This window comes from Pogoniulus pusillus, chromosome 4 (genome assembly GCF_015220805.1).
Source record: "Pogoniulus pusillus isolate bPogPus1 chromosome 4, bPogPus1.pri, whole genome shotgun sequence".
Classification (NCBI taxonomy): domain Eukaryota; kingdom Metazoa; phylum Chordata; class Aves; order Piciformes; family Lybiidae; genus Pogoniulus; species Pogoniulus pusillus.
In genome coordinates, this window is record NC_087267.1 from 33,501,723 (window position 1) to 33,522,899 (window position 21,177).

Sequence of the window (21,177 nt, forward strand, 5' to 3'; positions counted from 1 at the left end):
GTTAACCAAAGGTGTGTGATGGTCTTCAATAGTATGTGTTAGTAACTAGAAAGCTTCTGTCACTTTAGGAGAGTTTCACATCGTCATTTTTGTTTGGGATAAACAAAATGAATCAAGCTTGTCAAGACCCCTTGTTTCTTCCAGTTACACATCTCATCCAAAGAGAAGCTATACTTGTTAGAATTTTCCCTGTGTTTTCATTTATTGTCAAGAGAGATACCCATCCATAGAATAGCACTGTCAAATAAAAATAAAGCAAGAATGACAACAACTCAGTAATTTCTTTTTTCTTCAGTGCTTTTCACTTTAGCTTGTAAAAAGTTCCCTGTTTTGGAATTGCAAAAGAACTAAAAATATGGGATGTTCTTGAAAACTGGAGCTGCATTGTCTTCTTGCTTAGAGAGCTCCTGCAAGGGTGAATTGTGTGCAGTATATTCAAGGGTCAAGATAAAATTCTCCTTTTAAAAATGAGCTGAAGACTTGAGAATTCTTGAAGAGTTGATAGTCTAGTGTTCAGGATGTAGAACTGGCTTGCCAGGCAGGTATTCACTGACAATAAGTTGGCAGGTGTAAATGGTTATAGATATCTCTTAAAGGAAGAATGAAGTTAATACAGCTTAGTGAAAATTTATGAAACGTGAGACCTGCTGTAAAACATGAACTGAGTACCATGGGTGAATTCTGCAAATTGTCATATCTTTGGTGAAATGAAAGCACTTACATTGTCGTAAGTGTTAAGAAAAAAATATTTAAGCCTTTCTTGCAAACTTTATATTGAAATGCCAGATTGGACAGTTGGACTTTGGACATTTCTTAGGCTGGATATTCCCCATTTTTTACTAGCTGAAGCACTTCCACAGATCTGGTAAAAGTAAAACATAAAAAATAATTATTTCAATTGGAAGATGATATGAATGTCCATGCTTACCAGACCCACTATCTTGCTCCTCAGTTATCTAAACAGAAGGTGGCAAGATATTAAAGCTTGTGGCCTCCAATGTTGTTCAAAAACTTCATATACCTCTTTAGGACATTACTGGGAGGGTATTTGAAAATCTGGGTGTGACAACAGCATGGAAGGGTGCAGCAAAACTAGTTATACTGCAGATGTTTTGGGTATTGGTGAGAGATTTTGGTCTTTCAGGGATTCAGGTAGCTGAGTAACTAGACTGTGCTAAAGCTTGTTTTGTACCTTGTCATCAGTACTCTTCTGCCATCAGCTAACTAGAGAAAAAGTGCACCTGCTATGACAGGCATGGCTTGAATTATTTCTCACCTGCTTTATTTTCCCTCTGTGTGCATACACACACTTTTTTTGCAGTGTAAGAAAATTACAAAAAGTGTCTCCTCCCTCCCCGTTCTCTGTTTTCCAATGTAAATTATTGGAATATGATTGGAAAAAGAACCTTTCTCCCTTTTGTGTTTTAAGACTAAGGACAAAGAATCTTTTAGCACAGTGCGACATTATGGATCCTTTTACCCACAGGAGAGAGTTTGCAGATGACACTAAGCTGGGGGGCAGATGTGACTGGGTTGGAGGGCAGAAGGGCTCTGCAGCGGGACCTTGACCACCTGGACAGATGGGCAGAGTCCAATGGGATGGGGTTCAATAGCTCCAAGTGCAGGGTGCTGCACTTTGGCTACAACAACCCCATGCAGAGATACAGGCTGGGGTCGGAGTGGCTGGAGAGCAGCCAGACAGAGAGGGATCTGGGGGTGCTGATTGATACCCGCCTGAACATGAGCCAGCAGTGTGCCCAGGTGGCCAAGAGAGCCAGTGGCATCCTGGCCTGCATCAGGAATGGTGTGGCCAGCAGGAGCAGGGAGGTCATTCTGCCCCTGTACTCTGCACTGGTTAGACCACACCTTGAGTACTGTGTTCAGTTCTGGGCCCCCCAGTTTAGGAGGGACATTGAGATGCTTGAGCGTGTCCAGAGAAGGGTGACGAGGCTGGTGAGAGGCCTTGAGCACAAGCCCTACGAGGAGAGGCTGAGGGAGCTGGTATTGTTTAGCCTGGAGAAGAGGAGGCTCAGGGGTGACCTTATTGCTGTCTACAACTACCTGAGGGGTGGTTGTGGCCAGGAGGAGGTTGCTGTCTTCTCTCAGGTGGCCAGCACCAGAACAAGAGGACACAGCCTCAGGCTGTGCCAGGGGAGATTTAGGCTGGAGGTGAGGAGAAAGTTCTTCACTGAGAGAGTCATTGGACACTGGAATGGGCTGCCCGGGGAGGTGGTGGAGTCGCCATCCCTGGAGCTGTTCAAGGCAGGATTGGACGTGGCACTTGGTGCCATGGTGTAGCCTTGAGCTCTGTGGTAAAAGGTTGGACTTGATGATCTGTGAGGTCTCTTCCAACCCTGATGATACTGTGATAATGTGAGTTTTTTCTGTGAACTGTCCCATAGTGCTTTCTCCTGTGCATTAGCATCACTGCAGCAATACTTCGGAATTTTTTTGTTTTTTTCCCAAGTGGCATAAGCTGTAGAGTTGTGGGCTTCTGTAATCATCCATGCTTAATCATGCTAAAAGTAAAGGTTCATAGAACTATTTCATGCAAACTCCTTAAATATGTATCGTCATTAACACTTTTCTCCCTCCCTCTCCCATAGGAGACTCGTAGTGTCTATCAATTTCATTATGTTAATTGGCCTGACCATGATGTTCCTTCATCTTTTGATTCTATTCTGGATATGATCAGCTTGATGAGAGAATACCAGGAACATGAAGATGTGCCAATCTGTATACACTGCAGGTAGCAAATGTATTTGTTTTTGAAGTTGATAGGCATTTTAATGTTCTTGAAGTCTAGGCTTTAGATATGAGCTGCACATAGCAGCTGCATCACTACCTGAGAACTTTTCTGTCTGTCTTCTAATAGGATTTTAAAAAAAAGTTTCCAGTTTTTAAGTCTTTGCTTCGGAACAACAGTTCCATCTTTGACCTGAAAATGCAGATATGGTACTAAGTTATAAAACTGTGGGAAGTTTACATGTGTTCTGTACTTCATTTAGCCATCTTAAACTTGGGGGACGTCCCTGCTTTGAAGCAGAGGTAATTAGAAATAGTGTGAGGCAATACAAACATCAGAGTTAAAGCATCTTTATTGATTGCACTTCTGGTGTCCTCATCGTAAGAAGGACACAGAACTGTCAGTGAGTCTAGAGGAGGGTCACAAAAAGGATCCAGTGGCTGGGGTACCTCTGATATGAGCATAGGCTGAGGGACTTGGGATTGTTCAGCCTCAAGAAGACTCCTGGGGGGGACACCTTAGAGCTGCCTTTCAATACGTGAAGGGATCAAATTGGAAGGCTATAGAGGGACTTACCATAAGGGTGTCTAGAGAGAGGACAAGGGGGAACAGTTTAAAGCTGAGAGAGAGCAGGTTTAAAGAACTTCTTAGGAAGAAGTTCTTCAGTACAAAGGTGGTGAGACTCTGGAATGGGTTGCCCAGGGAGGCTGTGGATGCCTCCTCACTTTGGGTGTTCACAGCCAGGCTGAAAGAGGCTTTGAACAGTGAAGTCTAGTTGAGAAGCACTCCTGCTGATGGTGGGGAGGTTGCAGTAGGTGATCTCTGAGGTCCCTTCCAACCTAAGCCATTCTGTGATTCAATTGGTTATGAAAAGCTTGCATTAAAAACTTCAGTGTTTCATTTTGCACTCCTAATTTTTTAATTATTGTTAGACACTGCAGTGTCATGTTGAGTGAGTTTAAAATGATAGGTGAAAGCTTTTTTTCTTTAATCTTTTTTTCCACATGGACTCTGGAAATAGAGCTCATAGTGTGCTTATAAAAATACTTAGATGATTCTAACACTTGAACTTTGTTTTCATAGTGCAGGGTGTGGAAGAACCGGAGCCATCTGTGCCATAGATTACACATGGAATTTGCTTAAAGCTGGGGTAAGAAATCTTAAAGAAGAAATTTTGTGGCATTTCATAAAGAGATTGAGCTCCCAAGTGGTCTAAAATAATGAAATGTTTAAGACATTCTGGAACTGTTTTGGCAGGGTGGAAGTTTGGTTTCATTATAGTCATGCCTTAGTATGAATTTACTTTGCTTTGACAATTTTTATTTAAAAAGTCACTAAAATTTTAAATATCTTAATAATATTTCAATATGAAGTTATTTTGAATTCAACTTTTTCAGTTTCTCTGCTTGAACTTGCAGCTTTTTAAGCCTGGTATTTCAAGTGTGTATTTCATATAAAACTTCATTCTGGGCTTTTAGATTATGAAGCATCATTAAGCTGAAAGTGTCATGTTAATGCTTTTGTTGGACATCTCATTTTCAGAATACTTGAAATGCTCTTTTCTGGTGTAAATCAAGCATTTCTTTTAAAGAATTCTGGAGAGAAATTGTTTTTTTTTTTTAAGAAAACAAACAAATAAGTCAGTAGCTGCAGTGTGGAGAGAACAGATTGGATGTACCTATGGAAGTTCAAAGTGCTTTTAGTGTTACTGTTCTGACAACCAATGTAATTGACTTGTTTCTGTATTTCAGAAAATACCTGAAGAGTTCAATGTATTTAATTTAATACAGGAAATGAGGACACAAAGGCATTCTGCAGTGCAGACAAAGGTATTACTTATTTTAAAATCCATCTTGATCATCTGATCATATATTAACGTCTCTCTATGTAAATACAAGGAAACCTTTTTTCACTGTGAGGGTGGTGGAACACTGGAATAAGCTGCCCAGGGGTGTTGTGGAGTCTCGCTCTCTGTAGATCTCAAAACACGCCTGGATGCCTTCCTGTGCAGTGTGCCCAGGTGGCCAAGATGAGCCAGCAGTGTGCCCAGGTGGCCAAGAGAGCCAGTGGCATCCTGGCCTGCATCAGGAATGGTGTGGTCAGCAGGAGCAGGGAGGTCATTCTGCCCCTGTACTCTGCACTGGTTAGACCACACCTTGAGTACTGCGTTCAGTTCTGGGCCCCCCAGTTTAGGAGGGACATTGAGATGCTTGAGCGTGTCCAGAGAAGGGCGACGAGGCTGGGGAGAGGCCTTGAGCACAGCCCTACGAGGAGAGGCTGAGGGAGCTGGGATTGTTTAGCCTGGAGAAGAGGAGGCTCAGGGGTGACCTTATTGCTGTCTACAACTACCTGAAGGGTGGTTGTGGCCAGGAGGAGGTTGCTCTCTTCTCTCAGGTGGCCAGCGCCAGAACAAGAGGACACAGCCTCAGGCTGTGCCAGGGGAGATTTAGACTGGAGGTGAGGAGAAAGTTCTTCCCTGAGAGAGTCATTGGACACTGGAATGGGCTGCCCGGGGAGGTGGTGGAGTCGCCGTCCCTGGAGCTGTTCAAGGCAAGGTGGGACGTGGCACTTGGTGCCATGGTCTCGCCTTGAGCTCTGTGGTACAGGGTTGGACTTGATGATCTGTTAGGTCTCTTCCAACCCTGATGATATTGTGATACTGTGCAATCTGGTATAGGTGATCCTGCTCTGGCAGGGGGGTTGGACTAGATGATCTTTCAAGGTCACTTCCAACCCCTGTGATTCTGTGATCTTCTGTAAAGATCTCTTGCATTAATTCCTCTCTGTTAACCTATTCCAGGAGCAGTATGAGCTTGTCCACCGAGCCATAGCGCAACTGTTTGAGAAGCAGCTGCAAAAATACGAGAGCTGTGCCAACTGGAAGATTTCAGATGGAGTGGTATGTGTCTACCATATGAATTGCATCAGCTGCATCTATTAACTTCTAATGACCACTTTCCTGTGAAGTCTAGTTTTAAGTGAAGTGTTAATGCTGTTAAGGCACCTACAAGTGTTTTTTGCTGAGTAGGAAGGCCTGGGAATCTCAGACAATTAAAGGAATCTTTGCCACCTACACCAAATGCAGTTGCAGTGAGGAAAGGGATTTACCTGAGAGTCTCCAATGGAGGGTTACAGGGATGATTAATAGACTGGAGCACTGCCTTGTGAAGAAATACAGAAAGACCTGGGGCTGCTTAATCTGGAGAGAAGACTGACAGGGCGTTTAATGTTTCTAAATATGAGGACTGGGTGTCAAGAAGGAAGGGACAGCTTCTTCTTACTTGTGCCCTGTGATAGGACAAGAGGAAATGGAAGTAAACTACATCACAAGAAGTTCCACCTCAACAGAAGGATGAACTTCTTTACTGTAAGGGTGACAGAGCACTGAAACAGGCTCCTCAGAGAGATTGTGGAATGTCCTTCTCTGCAGGCTTTCAAGACCCCTCTGTATGCATTCCTGTGCAACCTGCACTAGATTATATGGTCCTGCACTGGCAGGGGGGGTTGGACTCGATCTCCGCAGATCCCTTCCATCCCCTAGCATCCTGTGATCCTGCAGAAGCAATAAGAATTTTGGTATAGATGAAATGATGGATTTCAACTCAGTATTTAAATTGGGAAGTGTGCCTTACCGTGGTGAGGTGGCAGCAGTTGACAGCATATCTGTTGCTCTGATTGGCAGTACTTACCCCAATTCTGACAGGTTGGCAGCAAAGGAAATTTCATCTGAGCCTGACCTTCTGCAAATCACTTGTCAGACAGTACGATAAGGAGCAAGTTAAAAATAAAACTGCCATCCATATATACCTATTTGGCATACACATAAAAAGCAACAAATGCACGTATGGGTGGATGGATTAATTCTATCAGACCCATGTCTAAGTTAAACTCTTGCAAGGGAGAAACCTCACTGAAGTTTTCTTTTCTGCCTTCCCCACAGTATGGTGTTAGGTGCAATTGTTTACCAAGCGTTCATAAGCATTCATATGCTTATGGCAAAGGTGGTAGCCCATGGCTTGGACAGGTGCACTCTGTGCTGGGTTAAGAACTGACTGGAGGTCCAGGCCCAGAGAGTAATGGTAAATAGTGCCACATCCAGTTGGTGGCAAATCACTAGTGGTGTGCCCCAGGGATCAGTGCTGGGCCCAGTCCTGTTTAATATCGTCACTGATGATCTGGATGAAGGGATTGAGTCCACCATCAGTAAGTTTGCAGATGACACCAAGTTGAGAGCATGTGTCAATCTGTTAGAGGGCAGGAGGGCTCTGCAGAAGGACCTGGACAGGTGGGCACAGTCCCAACACCATGAGGTTTAATAGGGACAAGTGCCAGGTTCTGCACTTTGGCCAAAACAACCCCATACAGCATTACAGGCTGGGGACAGAGCAGCTGAAGAGCAGCCAGGCAGAGAGGGACCTGGGGCTACTGGTCGACAGCCAACTGAACATGCCCCAGCAGTGTGCCCAGGTGACCAAGAAGGCCAGTGGCATCCTTGCCTGTATCAGGAATGGTGTGGCCAGCAGGACCAGTGAAATCATTCTGCCCATGTACTCAGCACTGGTCAGGCCACACCTTGAGTACTGTATCCAGCTCTGGGCCTCTCAATGTAAGGAAGATGTTGAGGTGTCTAGACAAGAGCACCAAGGCTAGAGAGAGGGCTGGAGCACAAACCCTACCTGGGGAGGCTGAGGGAGCTGGGGTTGTTTAGCCTAGAGAAGAGGAGGCTCAGGGGATTCCTCATTGCTGTCTACAACTACCTGAAGGGAGATTGTAGCCAGATGGGGGTTGGTCTCTTCTCCAAGGCAGTCAGTGACAGAACAAGAGGACAGTCTAAAGCTGCACCTAGGGAAGTTTAGGCTGGATGTTAGGAAGAAGAGAGGGTGATTAGCCATTGGAATGGGCTGCCTGAGGAGGTAGTGGAGTCACCATCCCTGGAAGTCTTTAGAAAAAGCCTGAATGTGGCACTTAGTGCCATGATTTATTTGATTTTAGGTAGTGTTAAATAACAGATTGGACCTTGTGATCTTCCAATCTGGTTAATTCTATGTGTGGAAGAAAAATGGCCTGCAGATGCTACAGCAAATATGGAATAGTGTACACAGGAGGAGAGTTTTCATCATGTTCAGTAGAAATAATGCCAAATGAAAAAATGAGCCTACTTTGGATATATTATAGTAATTATATCTCAGATAATACTAAACTGAAGAGGGAAATGTCACTTAGTTTTCAGTTCTTTTATTTTTCTCATATTCTGAAGAGTTGCAGTGCTCTGTAGGGTTGACTTCATTATTTTGTTATCCAATTGCTGTTCCTATTTGAGGCAGTGTTTGGAATTGAGTTACCTAAGCTTTGTAAGCAGTGTTTGCCAGTAACAGCAGAGTAAGGAGTTCATTTGATTGGCACTGAGGAGCAGCATTCATAGGCAAGTAGCTCAGGCAATCCTGAACGTGTGTTCCTGTGAACTTGCCAGCTTTGCTGTGCTGGAAACAATACTGTAAAAAGTCAACAAGAAACACATGAAGTGTGAAAATAGACTTTCAGTAGGGTTAGAATGTCTGTTGGAATTTGATAGAAGGACCCAGAACCATCTAGAAAATGCATATATAGAATCATAGAATGGTTTAGGTTGGAAAGGGCCTCAAAGATCATCCAGTTGCAAGCCCTTGGCATAAGCAGGGACACCTCCCACTAGAACAGGTCGCTCAAGGCCTCATCCAACCTGGCCTTGAACAATTCTAGGGAGGGAGCATCCACAACCTCCATAGGCAACCTGTTCCAGTGTCCCACCACCCTCACTTTAAAGAATCCTTCCCTAACATGCTGGAGCACCTCTCCTATGAGGACAGACTGAAAGAGTTGGGGCTGTTCAGTCTGGAGAAGAGGAGGCTCTGAAGCGACCTTATTGTGGCCTTTCAGTATCTGAAAGGGGCCTACAGAAAAGCTGGGGAGGGACATTTTAGGCCATCAGGGGGTGTAAAGACTAAGGGGAATGGAGTGAAGTTGAAGAGGGGTAGGTTCAAACTGGACGTGAGGAGGAAGTTCTTCACCATGAGAGTGGTGAGACCATGGAATGGGTTGCCCAGGGAGGTGGTTGAGGCCCCATCCCTGGAGGTATCACACAGTATCACAGTATCATCAGAGTTGGAAGAGACCTCACAGATCATCAAGTCCAACCCTTTACCACAGAGCTCAAGGCTAGACCATGGCACCAAGTGCCACGTCCAACCTTGCCTTGAAGTGCCCCAGGGACGGCGACTACTCCACCACCTCCCCAGGCAGCCCATTCCAGTGTCCAATGACTCTCTCAGTGAAGAACTTTCTCCTCACCTCAAGCCTAAATTTCCCCTGGCGCAGCCTGAGGCTGTGTCCTCTCGTTCTGGTGCTGGCCACCTGAGAGAAGAGAGCAACCTCCTCCTGGCCACAACCACCCTTCATGTAGTTGTAGACAGCAATAAGGTCACCCCTGAGCCTCCTCTTCTCCAGGCTAAACAATCCCAGCTCCCTCAGCCTCTCCTCATAGGGCTTGTGCTAAAGGCCTCTCACCAGCCTCGTGTTTAAGGCCAGGCTGGATGGGGCTCTGGCCAGCCTGATCTAGGGTAGGGTGTTCCGGCTCATGGCATGGGAGTTGGAACTAGATGATCTTTGTGGTCCCCTCCAACTCTGACTGATTCTATGATCCTTCAAGGCTGCAGACTGATGCAGTGTATCTAGCCTGCTTGGGCCTAATGGGAGACAATGTGGGATGAGAGAAAATGAGCACTGAGGTTTTTTGTTTTGGTTTAGCTGGGGAAAAGGTTTTGGGGGAATTTTCATGTATCCTGTATCTATATTAGGTGTTAAGGATTCATTTTCTAGTGGGAGGTGTCCCTGCCTATGGTGGGGATTTGGAACTGGTCCCTTGCAACCTAAACCCTTCTATGATTCTATGTAACATCTAGTTTGAACCTCCCCTCTTCCAGTTTAAACCCATTACTCCTCATCCTGCTATTACAAGACATTGTAAATAGTCCCTCCCCAGCCTTCCTGTAGGCTCCCTTCAGATACCGGAAGGCTACTACAAGGTCTCCTCAAAGCCTTCTCTTCTCCAGGCTGCACAGCCCCAACTCTCTCAGCCTGTCCTTATAGCAGAGATGCTTCAGCCCTCTGATCATCTTCATGGCCCTCCTCTGGACTCGCTATAACAGTTTGATGTCCTTCTTGTGTTGGGGGCTCCAGAACTGTACACCTCTCCAGCCTGTCCAGGGCCCTCTGGATGGCATCCCTGCCCTCTAGCAGGTCAACTGTGCCACACAGCTTGGTGTAATCTTCAAACTTGCTGAGGGTGCACTCGGTTTCTCTGTCCATATCACTGACAATGAAGGTAAATAGCACTGGGCCCAGCACTGACCCCTGAGGGTCTCCAGGTGGACATTGTGCCGTTGATCACCACTGTCTATGTGCAACCACCCAGCCAGTTCCTTATCCAAAGCATCAAGGAGGGTGCATAGCAAACTCACTGCTCTGGACTTCAGAAGGGCAGATTTCAATCTCTTCAGGAACCTCCTTAGCAGAGTGCCATGAGAAAAAAACTCTGGAAGGAAGGGGGTCCCAGGAAACCTGGTCAATGTTCAAGAATCACCTCCTCCAGGCCCAGGAGCAAGGCATCCCAAAAAAGAGGAAGACAGGTAAGAACATCAGGAGGCCTGCATGGATGAACAGAGAGCTCCTGGACACACTTAGGTGCAAGAAGAAAGCCTACAGAGAGTGGAAGCAAGGACAGGTGACCTGGGACGAATACAAAGAAATTGTTTGTGCAACCAGAGCTCAGGTTAGGAAAGCTAAAGCACAGCTAGAATTAGATCTGGCTAGGGACATTAAGGGGAACAAGAAGAACTTCTTCAGGTATTCTAGTGAAACGAGGTGGACTAAGGAGAATGTGGGACCCTTCCAGAAGGGAAATTGAGAGCTGGTGACAAAGAGTGAGGATAAGGCTGAGGTGCTCAATGACTTCTTAGTCTCAGCCTTCAACAGCAAGGGCTCCAACCACAATGTCCAACTGCCAGAAGGCAAAAGTAAGGACTGGGAGAAGGAAGATCTGACCACTAGAATTAAAGATCATGTTTGTGAGCACCAAAGTAATCTGCATGTGCACAAGTCCATGGGGCCTCATGAGATCCACCCATGGGTCCTGAGGGAACTGGCAGATGAAGTTGCTAAACCACTGTGCATCATATTTGATGCAATGGCTTCGCCAAGGGCAGATTGTGCCTGACAAATTTAATGGCTTTTTAGGATGAAGTCACAGCAACAGTTGACAAAAGAAGGGCAACTGACATCAGCTACCTGGACCCGAGTAGGGCATTTGACTCTGTCCCACATGACATCCTGGTCACCAAACAGGAAAAACACAAACTTGATGGGTGGAGCACTGCTGGGATCTTAAACTCTACCATTTCATGGTCACTGCAGCCAAGTCTACCCTTCAGCATCACTTCACTCACCAGCTCCTCCTTGTTGGTGAGGGCAAGGTCCAGCGTAGCACCATTCTAGTGTGCTCCTCTACCACTTGGAGGAGGAAGTTATCATCAGTGCATTCTAGGAACCTCTTAGATTGCTGGTGCTCTGCTCTGTTGTCCTTCCAGTAGATGTCAGGGTGGTTGAAGTCCCCCATGAGGACCAGGGCCTGTAAGTGTGAAGCTTCTTCTATTTGTTTGTGAAGGGCCTCATCTGCTTTGCCTTCTTGATCAGGAGGTCTGTAGCAGACTCCTACTATGATGTCACCTTCCCCTGCCTTGCTTTTAACCTTTATCCATAAGCTCTCTGTTTTTGCACATCCCCAGGTGGAGCTCCATGGACTCCAGTTTATCATGACATAAAGGGCGACACCCCCCTCCCTTTCTCCCCTTCCTGTCCTTCCTGAAGAGTCTATAAACATCTATCCTCAAGCTCCAATCAGGAGATCCATCCCACCGTGTCTCAGTGATGCCAATGACATCATAACCCTATGGGCTTGCACATCTTTGCAATTCTTCCTGTTTGTTCCCCATGTTCCTTGTGTTATATATGATCATGTAGCAATTGTATACTCTTAACATATAGTTGTACATCTAGTGAGTGGATAGACCTGTAAGTCCTCATGTGCTAAAACCATTATATTTACACCCTTAGCATGAAGAAAAGCTTTCTTCAGATACCATATAGAGTCCTTTCACAGTCCACACAGTGACCAAATTTCAGGGCTAAGCTTAATAATTAAAACTACTTTGCATCCTCCATGAACACACTATTCCCACCATCCCCCACAGTCCTTTTTTAAATTGCTGGACAAATCAGAACTGAGTGTTGGACTTTGCCCTCTTTCCTACTCTTGCTGATAGTGTCATGTGTTTGAAGTCATTAACTGGGTGCTTCTTGCCATCTTTAGTTTTGTTATTACTGCCCTTGGCTATGCACTTGGAAGCCTTGAAACATACTGAGCTGATTAATCTTGATCATCTGGTAAGATATGAGCTAGATTTGTATCAGTAGAATGTTTTGTGAGCTGCTTGATAGACAACTCTGTTATCCAAAGTGAAACATTGTCATCTTGGAAAGTCCACCATCAGGTTAGATGTTCTGCGTGTAGAAACAAGAAAATTGATTAAAAGACAAGCAACAAATATTTTACTCTCTTTAAAAATAATTATTGTTGAATTTTGTCCTCCACAGCACCAAGCATGTTGTACTGCAAGTCCTTTATTTACCCTTACCTACTAATAGAAGCTGCTATTAATACACACTTTCACCAAAACATGGCATTGCTGCTACCCTCAAGTATCTCCTGGATTTTTTCCTGTAACAGTGATAGAATATTGTTGTTGCAGTTGATTGCAGTTGGAGAAGCTGTGGAGGAATTGACTACTATAGAAAGAATGTTGATATTTAAAATATTATCAGTTGGGAAATTTCAAGTGAAAAGACTTTTGCTGTTCAAATTCTTTTCACTGCTTTGCAGCTTAGAGATCTTTGGCTGTTGAAGCATTAAAAAAATATTTTCAGAAACATTTATCTTGTCTATGCATGTAAAGTTTTATTTAATATGAATCACTGGAGTGTATAATTTCAGTCTGAAGTATTTCTCTTATCTGCTGATGCTCTGTGGTTCCCATGCTATTTTATGATAAGGACAAAAGGAATGCCTTGTTTCCTTTTAAGGGAAACCATGACATTACTTCTGCAAGAGTATTTGCAGTGAATTTGCTGGTATTTTACCAGTACAGAAAGCTTTTGAATCACGTTAAATGTTTCCACTGTGAGTTCCAAAAGAAAATTGGGCATTGAGATTTTGGGGCAAACAGAATTGTAGGCAATGTCTGTGAAACCTCAGTCTGTGGCCCTCTGTTTGCTCAGTTAGTGAAAGCTGCGTTTGGTACTTCATCCAGCGAGGAAGTAGGTGGAAAAAGACTCACCCTCAGGAGATGATAGCACAGTGTAGGTCACATTAGTAAGTTGAATTCAGACACTGTATCTGCTAGGAAATCTCCGTGTTCCTTTGCTTTGCCATAGGAACAGGAGTCGCTCTGTATTGTTGTAGCCCAGATGTAGTCCACACTTAGGATTTTCCTTTGTTGATGCAGGCTTTCATAGACGTGCACACACATTTCCCATCTATGTGTATATCTGTCTGTAATTGAACAGAATACCTGGATGGATTTTACTTCATCTGAGTAGCTGCTCCCTCAAGTCAAGGACATTGTAACTCTTGATCTGTTGAACAGTCGCAGGTAGAAGCAGAGGTTAAGCAAAGTTCGTGTTTTTTTTTCCTCCCCACGTTTACTTCATGATTCCATTTATCTAGAGTGAGAACCCTGCCCCAATAGAAATCACACAATCAGCTGGGTTGGAAGAAACCTCCAAGATCATCCAGTCCAACCTATCACCCAGCCCTATCCAGTCAACTGTAAGAAAGAAGGAGACTGCACTGAGTGCTCAATTAATTGCATTGCATATGAAAAACCACCAATAATTCTCTGCTCTGATCTGCATGTTATCCTGTTTTTTCCAAGCTGATACTTTCCAAAATTGTATTCTGCCCAAGAATGTAACATCTGTCCAGAGAGGCAAGAGGCCTGCTGAATCCAGTAAGCTGTGATTAGGAAGTCTGGGAGGCTTTTTCTTAATACTGCTGTCTACTCTTCTCAACAGATGCAGTCACCCCAGTGAGGTACCCTGTATTGACTTCTACGCACTTGACCTGCCTCTGTTCTGCTCCATGCTAGTTCTTCTGCATATTTTCCAACTCACTTCTTTTGGTAGATTGCAGAAGGGGAAATCTGTCAGTTGGTATCACTTGTGACACGGAACTGAGAGCAAGTAACAGACTTGCTCTAGAGAGTTCAGCAAATGGTATTTCCAGTTAAAAACAAGAGGAGTAACAGAGCATAACTACTTAAAAATGCTGCAACATGAAATTTGCATGAACACATTGCTTGCCTGCATGGCCTAGTGCATTAAACTTTTGTCATCTTTAACCTTTCAAGTAAACATCCTTCACTAACTGGGGAATGAGTTGTATAAAAGTAAATCAGGTCTACACAGAAGCATCAATCTGTGCTAATTAAGCAAGGCAGTTCCTTTTTCTTGGTGTCAATTCCTGTAACATTCTTGCTCCTCATTTCATGTAAGTAGAGTAAAGTGAACTGATACTGATTTTTACCTACTGCAGAAGTGAAAGCTTTTGAACAACAATCTGCCTGACAGCTTCCCAGTCTATGAACCACTGAATTCTCTTCTGCAGTTGAGTTTAAAAGTACCATCTTTTATGTCTGTTGGGTTTTGGTATTGTTTGGTTGGGGTTGAGGAGTTTTACCTCTTTAGAAAAATATGTTGAAGACTTGGCTTTGTAAACTGTGGTTGTGTATGTGCCTCAGACACTGTAGTTTCCATATTCTTACAAGGTATACTATTTGTATATTACAAGTTTTATTACTTGTAGCAAAAATGATAATGCCTTTTCAGTTACTTCTGCCTGTCTCAACTAGAAACAGCTTCTTACTGTACACATAGAGTTTGAAAACACCTTTGACATATGTTAGCTTCTTTAATAAGGTTGAGCTGTCAAGGATTTTCTCTAGTGGATTGTACACTTACAACTATACTTAGAAAAAATTGAAGCTGAACAAACCTCATATTGTGAATTTAGAGTGGAATTTTGAATGTGATCTCTATATGTAGCCAAAACTAATGCTGTCATTTTTCTTTTTAGCTATCATGGTGGATCTTTGGATCTTACAGTTGAAGTATTGTATGTATCAGTTTTACAGCCATGATTTCTTTTTTCTTTCCATCAGGATGAAAATAACACAGAGAATGCTGTCAGTTCTTCAGATGCTGAGAAACAGGATTCTCCTCCACCAAAGCCTCCACGGACCCGCAGGTAGTTAACTATATTACTATATGCTTTTAAGATGACAGCTGACATGCTTCATAAATAGAGATTAAAACTACTGATTCTATAAAGACTTAAGATGCAATTTCTTTCTGTTTATAAATGGAAATATACATAATACAAATAGAACTCCTGTAATTGACTCTGTCAATACAAGTTTTAATATTATTGTGAAGTCTGTATTTGGATACACCAATCCTGCAGTGCTACACATGAGTAGGTAAACATTACCTTTCAGTAGTCAGGTACGTTAGATCTACTTGTTCTCTAATTTTGCTAGGTGATAGTAACAAAACAGACATCACAATAGATTGAAGTAATAACTGAATACTTGTTTTTGGAGACAAGACCAGAATGAAGCATCCATCTATTCAACAAAATGATAGCTTAAAAACATGTCCTGCTATTGACTAGACAGTGCCAACAAAAATTTGGTCTTACCATTTTTTTCATTTACCAGAGCAAAAAGAAGTTTTTTTTCTATCTCTTAAAACACATAGACGTCAAGCTAAAAGTAAAGCTAAATTACAGATTCATCTGCTTATAATGGGTACCCAACCTGAGCATTAACCAGCTTAAGAGGCAGTTCTTCCTTCTTAAGTGCTTAAGGTACCCAGCTAGTTTCTAGAAGGCTTACAGGCACTTTTGGCAGAGGATCTTGCCTGTGCGGCGTTACCTGCAGTTATACAGGTATATTGAAGGTAAGCGTTGGATTTCCTGAAGTTACAGAAGGACAAGAAACCACCAGCCAGGTAATACTTATTCCTGTGTAACAAATGGTCATATCAGGACAGAGGTTCTACTGCTTTAAGATGTAATCAAACTGGAGTAGTGCAAGGTCAGATAAGTGAAGAGTTCAAGGTAGAAAACGAGAATCAACCACTCCTTTCCAGTACTGCATTTGAAGTGAGCCCATTTTGGAGGAGCTGGCAAGAGCTCCTCAAAATGAATTTTAGATGCTAAAATACTCTGGGCTTGTAAAGGTGGAAGTTTAAGTGTGTGTGTATATATTGTAAAAAATAATTCAGAGTGCCATTTCGGAATTGGCAACTCAGAATGGTTAACTGTGTGTGTATTCAATATTGCAACATCCTCTTCTTGTCACAGGAATAAACGCAGCTTAAAATTCGGTTTGAAAGTGATCCACTTGACTGTCCACTAGTAATTTGGAGCAGATCTGGAATATTGCATGTGATTCTAATGCTCATTCTAGTGAGGATATCGGGGAACTGCTATAAATGGGTCTGTTGCTGTACTACTTTGTGGCTCTTGACATGATAATTTCAGTAAGGTAACTTAGGAATTACTGTATGAAAAGAACCATTGAGGATACAATGGGGTTATGAGTAGCTGTTGTACTTAACTTCTGCTTAACATAACTAAAGCTATAGAAGATGCCATTAAAGAGAGACTGAAAAGCGCTGGGGCTTTTCACAAACAAGCAGCAGAGTTTGTGCTTTGTAAGTAAATAGCACTTATTTTGTTTGGGTTATGCTAATGTAATAGTCTTCAGTCACTAGATTACCCTAATGTCAGAGAAGTCTGTTAAGCTATGTTCCTGAGGAGTCTCCAACTCTTCTTAACACATAGTCACTAAAACTTAAGATCTGATTTCTGTCCAATAGGTAGTTTCCCTGTTAGTGTTCCTTCAAATAATCTTAGGTGGACCTAGGTTTTTATAATGTGATGTAGTCATATAATAATGAGAAATGCATAATTCACATGTTAACACACATCTGTTCTGTCTTATCTGCGTTGCATTGTTCTTTTAATCTCTCACAGAACTAATCTCTCTTGAAAAATCTGGTGTCTTTTAGGCCTGCTTACATAAATTTGCTTTCCCATCTGCCAACATTGGCAGAAAGAGTGGTTCCTTAGAGGTGAATAAATAGAAACCTTTAGCAAAGCTGTTATATTTTTAAAATGCAGGTTATTTTTGAAAAACAATGAATTACATCCCCTCGTGGAAGATATTTCTGATGAAAGATTCGATTTGCTCTTAGTCACATCTGCTCAGAATACCCACTGTCTGGTTTTCATGTGGGAGGTGACTTTACCAATCTAAAGCCTGATTCATCATGACTTAGAGCCAGGTTTTGCATGTTGTGGATTTACTGGCAGAGGTTGGCGTAGTTTAGTGAGGAGAGTGAGAGAGCAGAATCCATGAAAGATTTGTCAGTAATCCGTGTGTGGAGAAGGAAACTGTTTACCTTATCTCCATATCATATTCTTCTCCAGAGCATTCTCTTACCACTTTTTTCATGTCTCCTCTTCTTTTTCTCTACATTCCTGTAACTGAAAATATATCGGTACGATTATTTTAAGTATTTGTGTGCATCTTTTCTGTAGGGACTGGTTTCCAGGGGTGTCTAAGTGTCAATGCCTTTACAGATAAGTTCACATTCAGTAGTTGCTCTGAAAAAGATGTAGTTATTCTCACATTTTTGGTTTGTTTTAGAATTCTGTCTGGGAACTTGCTTAAAATATTTTGTTCAGTGTTGTTTTAGGTTGCCAGCCAAACGTATTCTCAAGCTGTACATGTGCTGTCTCTGAAGAAGTTCCAAGCAAGTTGCTAAAACTGATAGCATTTTTTCAAACAGCAATAAGGCTTTGAAATTATTTATATACTGTGTCATAATTGGCTCTAGAATGTGTAACTAGTAAAGTAACTTGCATTTTTTTAAAGGGAAGCTTTAATAGGTGGGGTTTTTTATTCCTTACAGAAAAAGTGAAAAGTGACTAACACTGAACAGTACCATGTGACAACTTGGGTTTTCAGGTGAACCTGACCAAGCAGGAGGAAGATTGGTTTACATCTCTTGACCTCAGGGTGCTTTTCTTCCATACTGCTATCAAACCAGCTCTGTTTGCTTAGATAGTGCTGCTTATGATTCCTGTTAGCCGTTTTCTGACAGCGGTCAACGGCTGTTTGCCAGTTGAGATGGTGACATCCCTACAGCATTTTCCAGTGGCTACCCACTCAAAACATTGTGTAACTTTTTCTGTAAAGGCAGCTTTTTCAGCTGTCTCTTCTCTTGTTTTTGACAGGATCATAGGACAGATCATCTCTGTATTATCTTTAAATCTGCAGAGCTCTTCCTGTTATAGTGTGGCTAAGTATCAAGTTAACTCTCATGTCAGTGCATTAAGTAAGGATGAGATGCTGCTAAAGACTTATGTTGTTTAAGATAGGAAGCTTATGCAAAGGAAGATAATCAATCCTTTTAGTATTTAATCCTACAAAGCATAACTTCTAATTGTACTTTTCTAGGCTTCTTTCATACTTGTCTCTGCTTAGAAGTATTATTAGGCTACTAATAGTAAACCAATAAAGAAGAACATGGACCTACTGAAGTGGGTCGAGGAGGACCACAAAAGTCATTAGAGGGCTGGAGCATCTCTGCCATGAGGGCAGGCTGAGAGTTGGGGTTATTCAGCCTAGAGAAGAGAAGGCTCTGGGGAGACCTTAAAGCAGCATGCTCCATCCCTAGAAGTATTCGAAGGCCAGGTTGGATGGGGTTTAGAGCAATCTGGTCTAGTGGAAAGTGTTGGGGTTGGGTCTAGATGATCTTTAAGGTCCCTTCCAATCCAAGCCATTCTGTGATTCTACATACATTCTCTGTAACATAGTTTGACAGCCTCACTCGGCTACAGCCTTTCTTTCTTGCTATCTACAACTACCTGGAGGGAGGGTGTGGCCAGGTGGAGGTTGGTTTCTTCTCCCAGGCAACCAGTAACAGAACAAGGGGACACAGTCTCAAGTTGTGCCAGGGGAGGTATAGGATGGATATTAGGAGGAAGTTCTTGCCAGAGAGAGTGATTTATCATTGGAATAGGCTGCCCAGGGAGGTGGTGGAGTTGTTGTCCCTGGATGTATTCAAAAAAAGATTGAGGCACTTAGTGCTGTGGTCTAGTTGATTGGATAGGGCTGGGTGATAGGTTGGACTGGATGGTCTTGGAGGTCTCTTGTAACCTGGTTGATTCTATGATTCTTTGACATGAGTGGCAATGGTTTAGTGCTAAAGCAGAATAATGTAGTTGTCTGGTGGCAGCCTGCTTACATTAAGTTAATTTTTCCTGTTTTAATGCTAAGCTTCTCTTCTTGGTTGATGACGGCAGCAGCATTCTATGGCCTTGGCATCACTCTTCCTTTTTTTTTCTTTTTTTTAACAACCCCCCCCCAGTATGTTGTGTAGAATAACCATGAATTACTTATGGTGTTTTTCTGAACACTGGCCAAGGTTCATTAAAGTCTGAACCCATGGCACCCTGTTTTAATAATATAGCTCTTCTCCATTAAGGCTACAATGGCTTAGGTTTTAAAGCATTCTGAACATTTAGAATATAAAGAAGAAAAAAACAAAAATAGTGTTGACATCACTTCATTTTGAGTTCTTTTTTTTTCATGTGGCTGTTTTGATGGAAAGTTGTGGAAGGTTTTGGGTTTGGTTTGTTTTTTTTTCTGTAAATTATTGTACTATGGACAAATTTATAATTAAATTTTACTATGAGAAATCTTTTTTCTTCAGTTATTTTTACCTAATGTATAGTTTATCTGGCAGCTGAGAAGCCATTAACCCAGATGCTCAGGTTGTGTGGCAGTAAAATTGTGTGAAACAGCTGCTTTGGTCATCTGGGGCAGTGCCATTCACAGTGGTGTGTGAGGCAGTGGAACTACAAGATAGCCAATAGCAGGTGTGCATGAAGAGATGCTCTCAAGGCCAAGGTATGGGGAAGGCTCTCTGGTTTCTTGTCACACACTGTGATCTTACCAGTGTACTGGAGAAATGCTTTCTTTTGCAGTAGGTAAAAGCAATGCAATTTGAAGGTGTAGCATAGGAAAGCTTACTTCTCTTCAAATGGTCTCTGACTCTTCCATCTCGGTACCCTCTTTCATGTGCATTCTGTTAGTTTCCTGGGAATTTAAATCAAGCTCTTTTTTCCTGTACCGTGTCCTGTTGTTAGTAATAATATTAGTAGTTCATCTTCAGGTAATTTTCAGCCTCTCTGGGGAGAAGAGTTTAAAGAGCACAGCTCTTGAAAGAAGTGCCCAAGGAAAGCATTATGCAGCAGCACCAAAAATTCCCAGGATTTTCTGGGAACCTAGTGTCAGACAGAGAGCTCTTAAATGTATTCATAGCCTCATATGTCAGCTTGGTAAAAAGAAACAAAAAGGTTATTTGTAAGACCAAACTTGTGAACTAAGGGTATCATGATGTCAATAAAATGGAAACATGGTGATGTATTTAAAGAAAACCAGGGAATCCTGGGTGGCATCTCTTTCCTTTTGAAAAACAAGTACATCAGAATGCAGTTGGGGCATCTTGTTTTCTGAGGATGCATATTCTTCAGGATTAATAAGGCAAAGAATAGTTTTGGTACAGACATTTTTACTTAATCACTGTGAGCTCTAAACCAAATATATTTTCAAACACAATGAGGAACATTTCTCATAACTGTTTAGCTATGTACAAGGAAGATAATTGAACAAGTTTTGGGCTGCTGACTTCTGCGGTATTTCTTGTGGCATCAGTCCTAGGCTTATTTCTAAGGGGTCAGTGTGTGTAGCTGTGGGGTTCTGTTTACTAGTGAATCCAGTGAGAGGGCGATTTCATTTAACAGTAATCAGGGAAGAACTTGATGAGTTTTTGACTGGCATTGTGGACCTGTAATCTTGTCATATCTAGTTTAATGCTAATTTACTTCTTTAGTTAATTGTGATGCTTAATGGTATGTCTGTACCAGACAGGAAATTGCTTTTGCTGACTGCATCTATAACTTTGTGTCAGAAAAATGAGGCCAGAAGGGAAAAACCTCGTTTGCAGTAGGAAGATTTAGTGGTGATTACTGATAAGCATCACTGCTGGTGAAGGGGGCATGTCAGTATTTGTGCAAGTGAACTCTCTTTCTCCCTCCACCCTCTAGAAGAGGGATGTTTCCCTGTCCTCAATGTACGTTAAACTGAAGCAAGGCTGACTTACACCTGCCCTCCCTTATCTTTACTAATTCAAGCAAACAACTTAAG

General features: G+C 42.6%; 1 protein-coding gene across 4 annotated transcripts in view; it reads left to right on the forward strand.

Annotated features, from left to right (window-relative positions):
• PTPN12 (protein tyrosine phosphatase non-receptor type 12) overlaps positions 1–21,177 on the forward strand; it is a 70,023-nt gene that overhangs the window by 36,328 nt on the left and 12,518 nt on the right. For all 4 annotated transcript variants that reach the window (XM_064142555.1, XM_064142553.1, XM_064142551.1 and 1 more), the window contains exons 8-12: positions 2,607–2,749; positions 3,830–3,896; positions 4,498–4,575; positions 5,547–5,645; positions 15,055–15,140. In XM_064142555.1, coding sequence (XP_063998625.1) covers positions 2,607–2,749; positions 3,830–3,896; positions 4,498–4,575; positions 5,547–5,645; positions 15,055–15,140 — 473 coding nt within the window. The remainder of the gene's footprint in view (positions 1–2,606; positions 2,750–3,829; positions 3,897–4,497; positions 4,576–5,546; positions 5,646–15,054; positions 15,141–21,177) is intronic.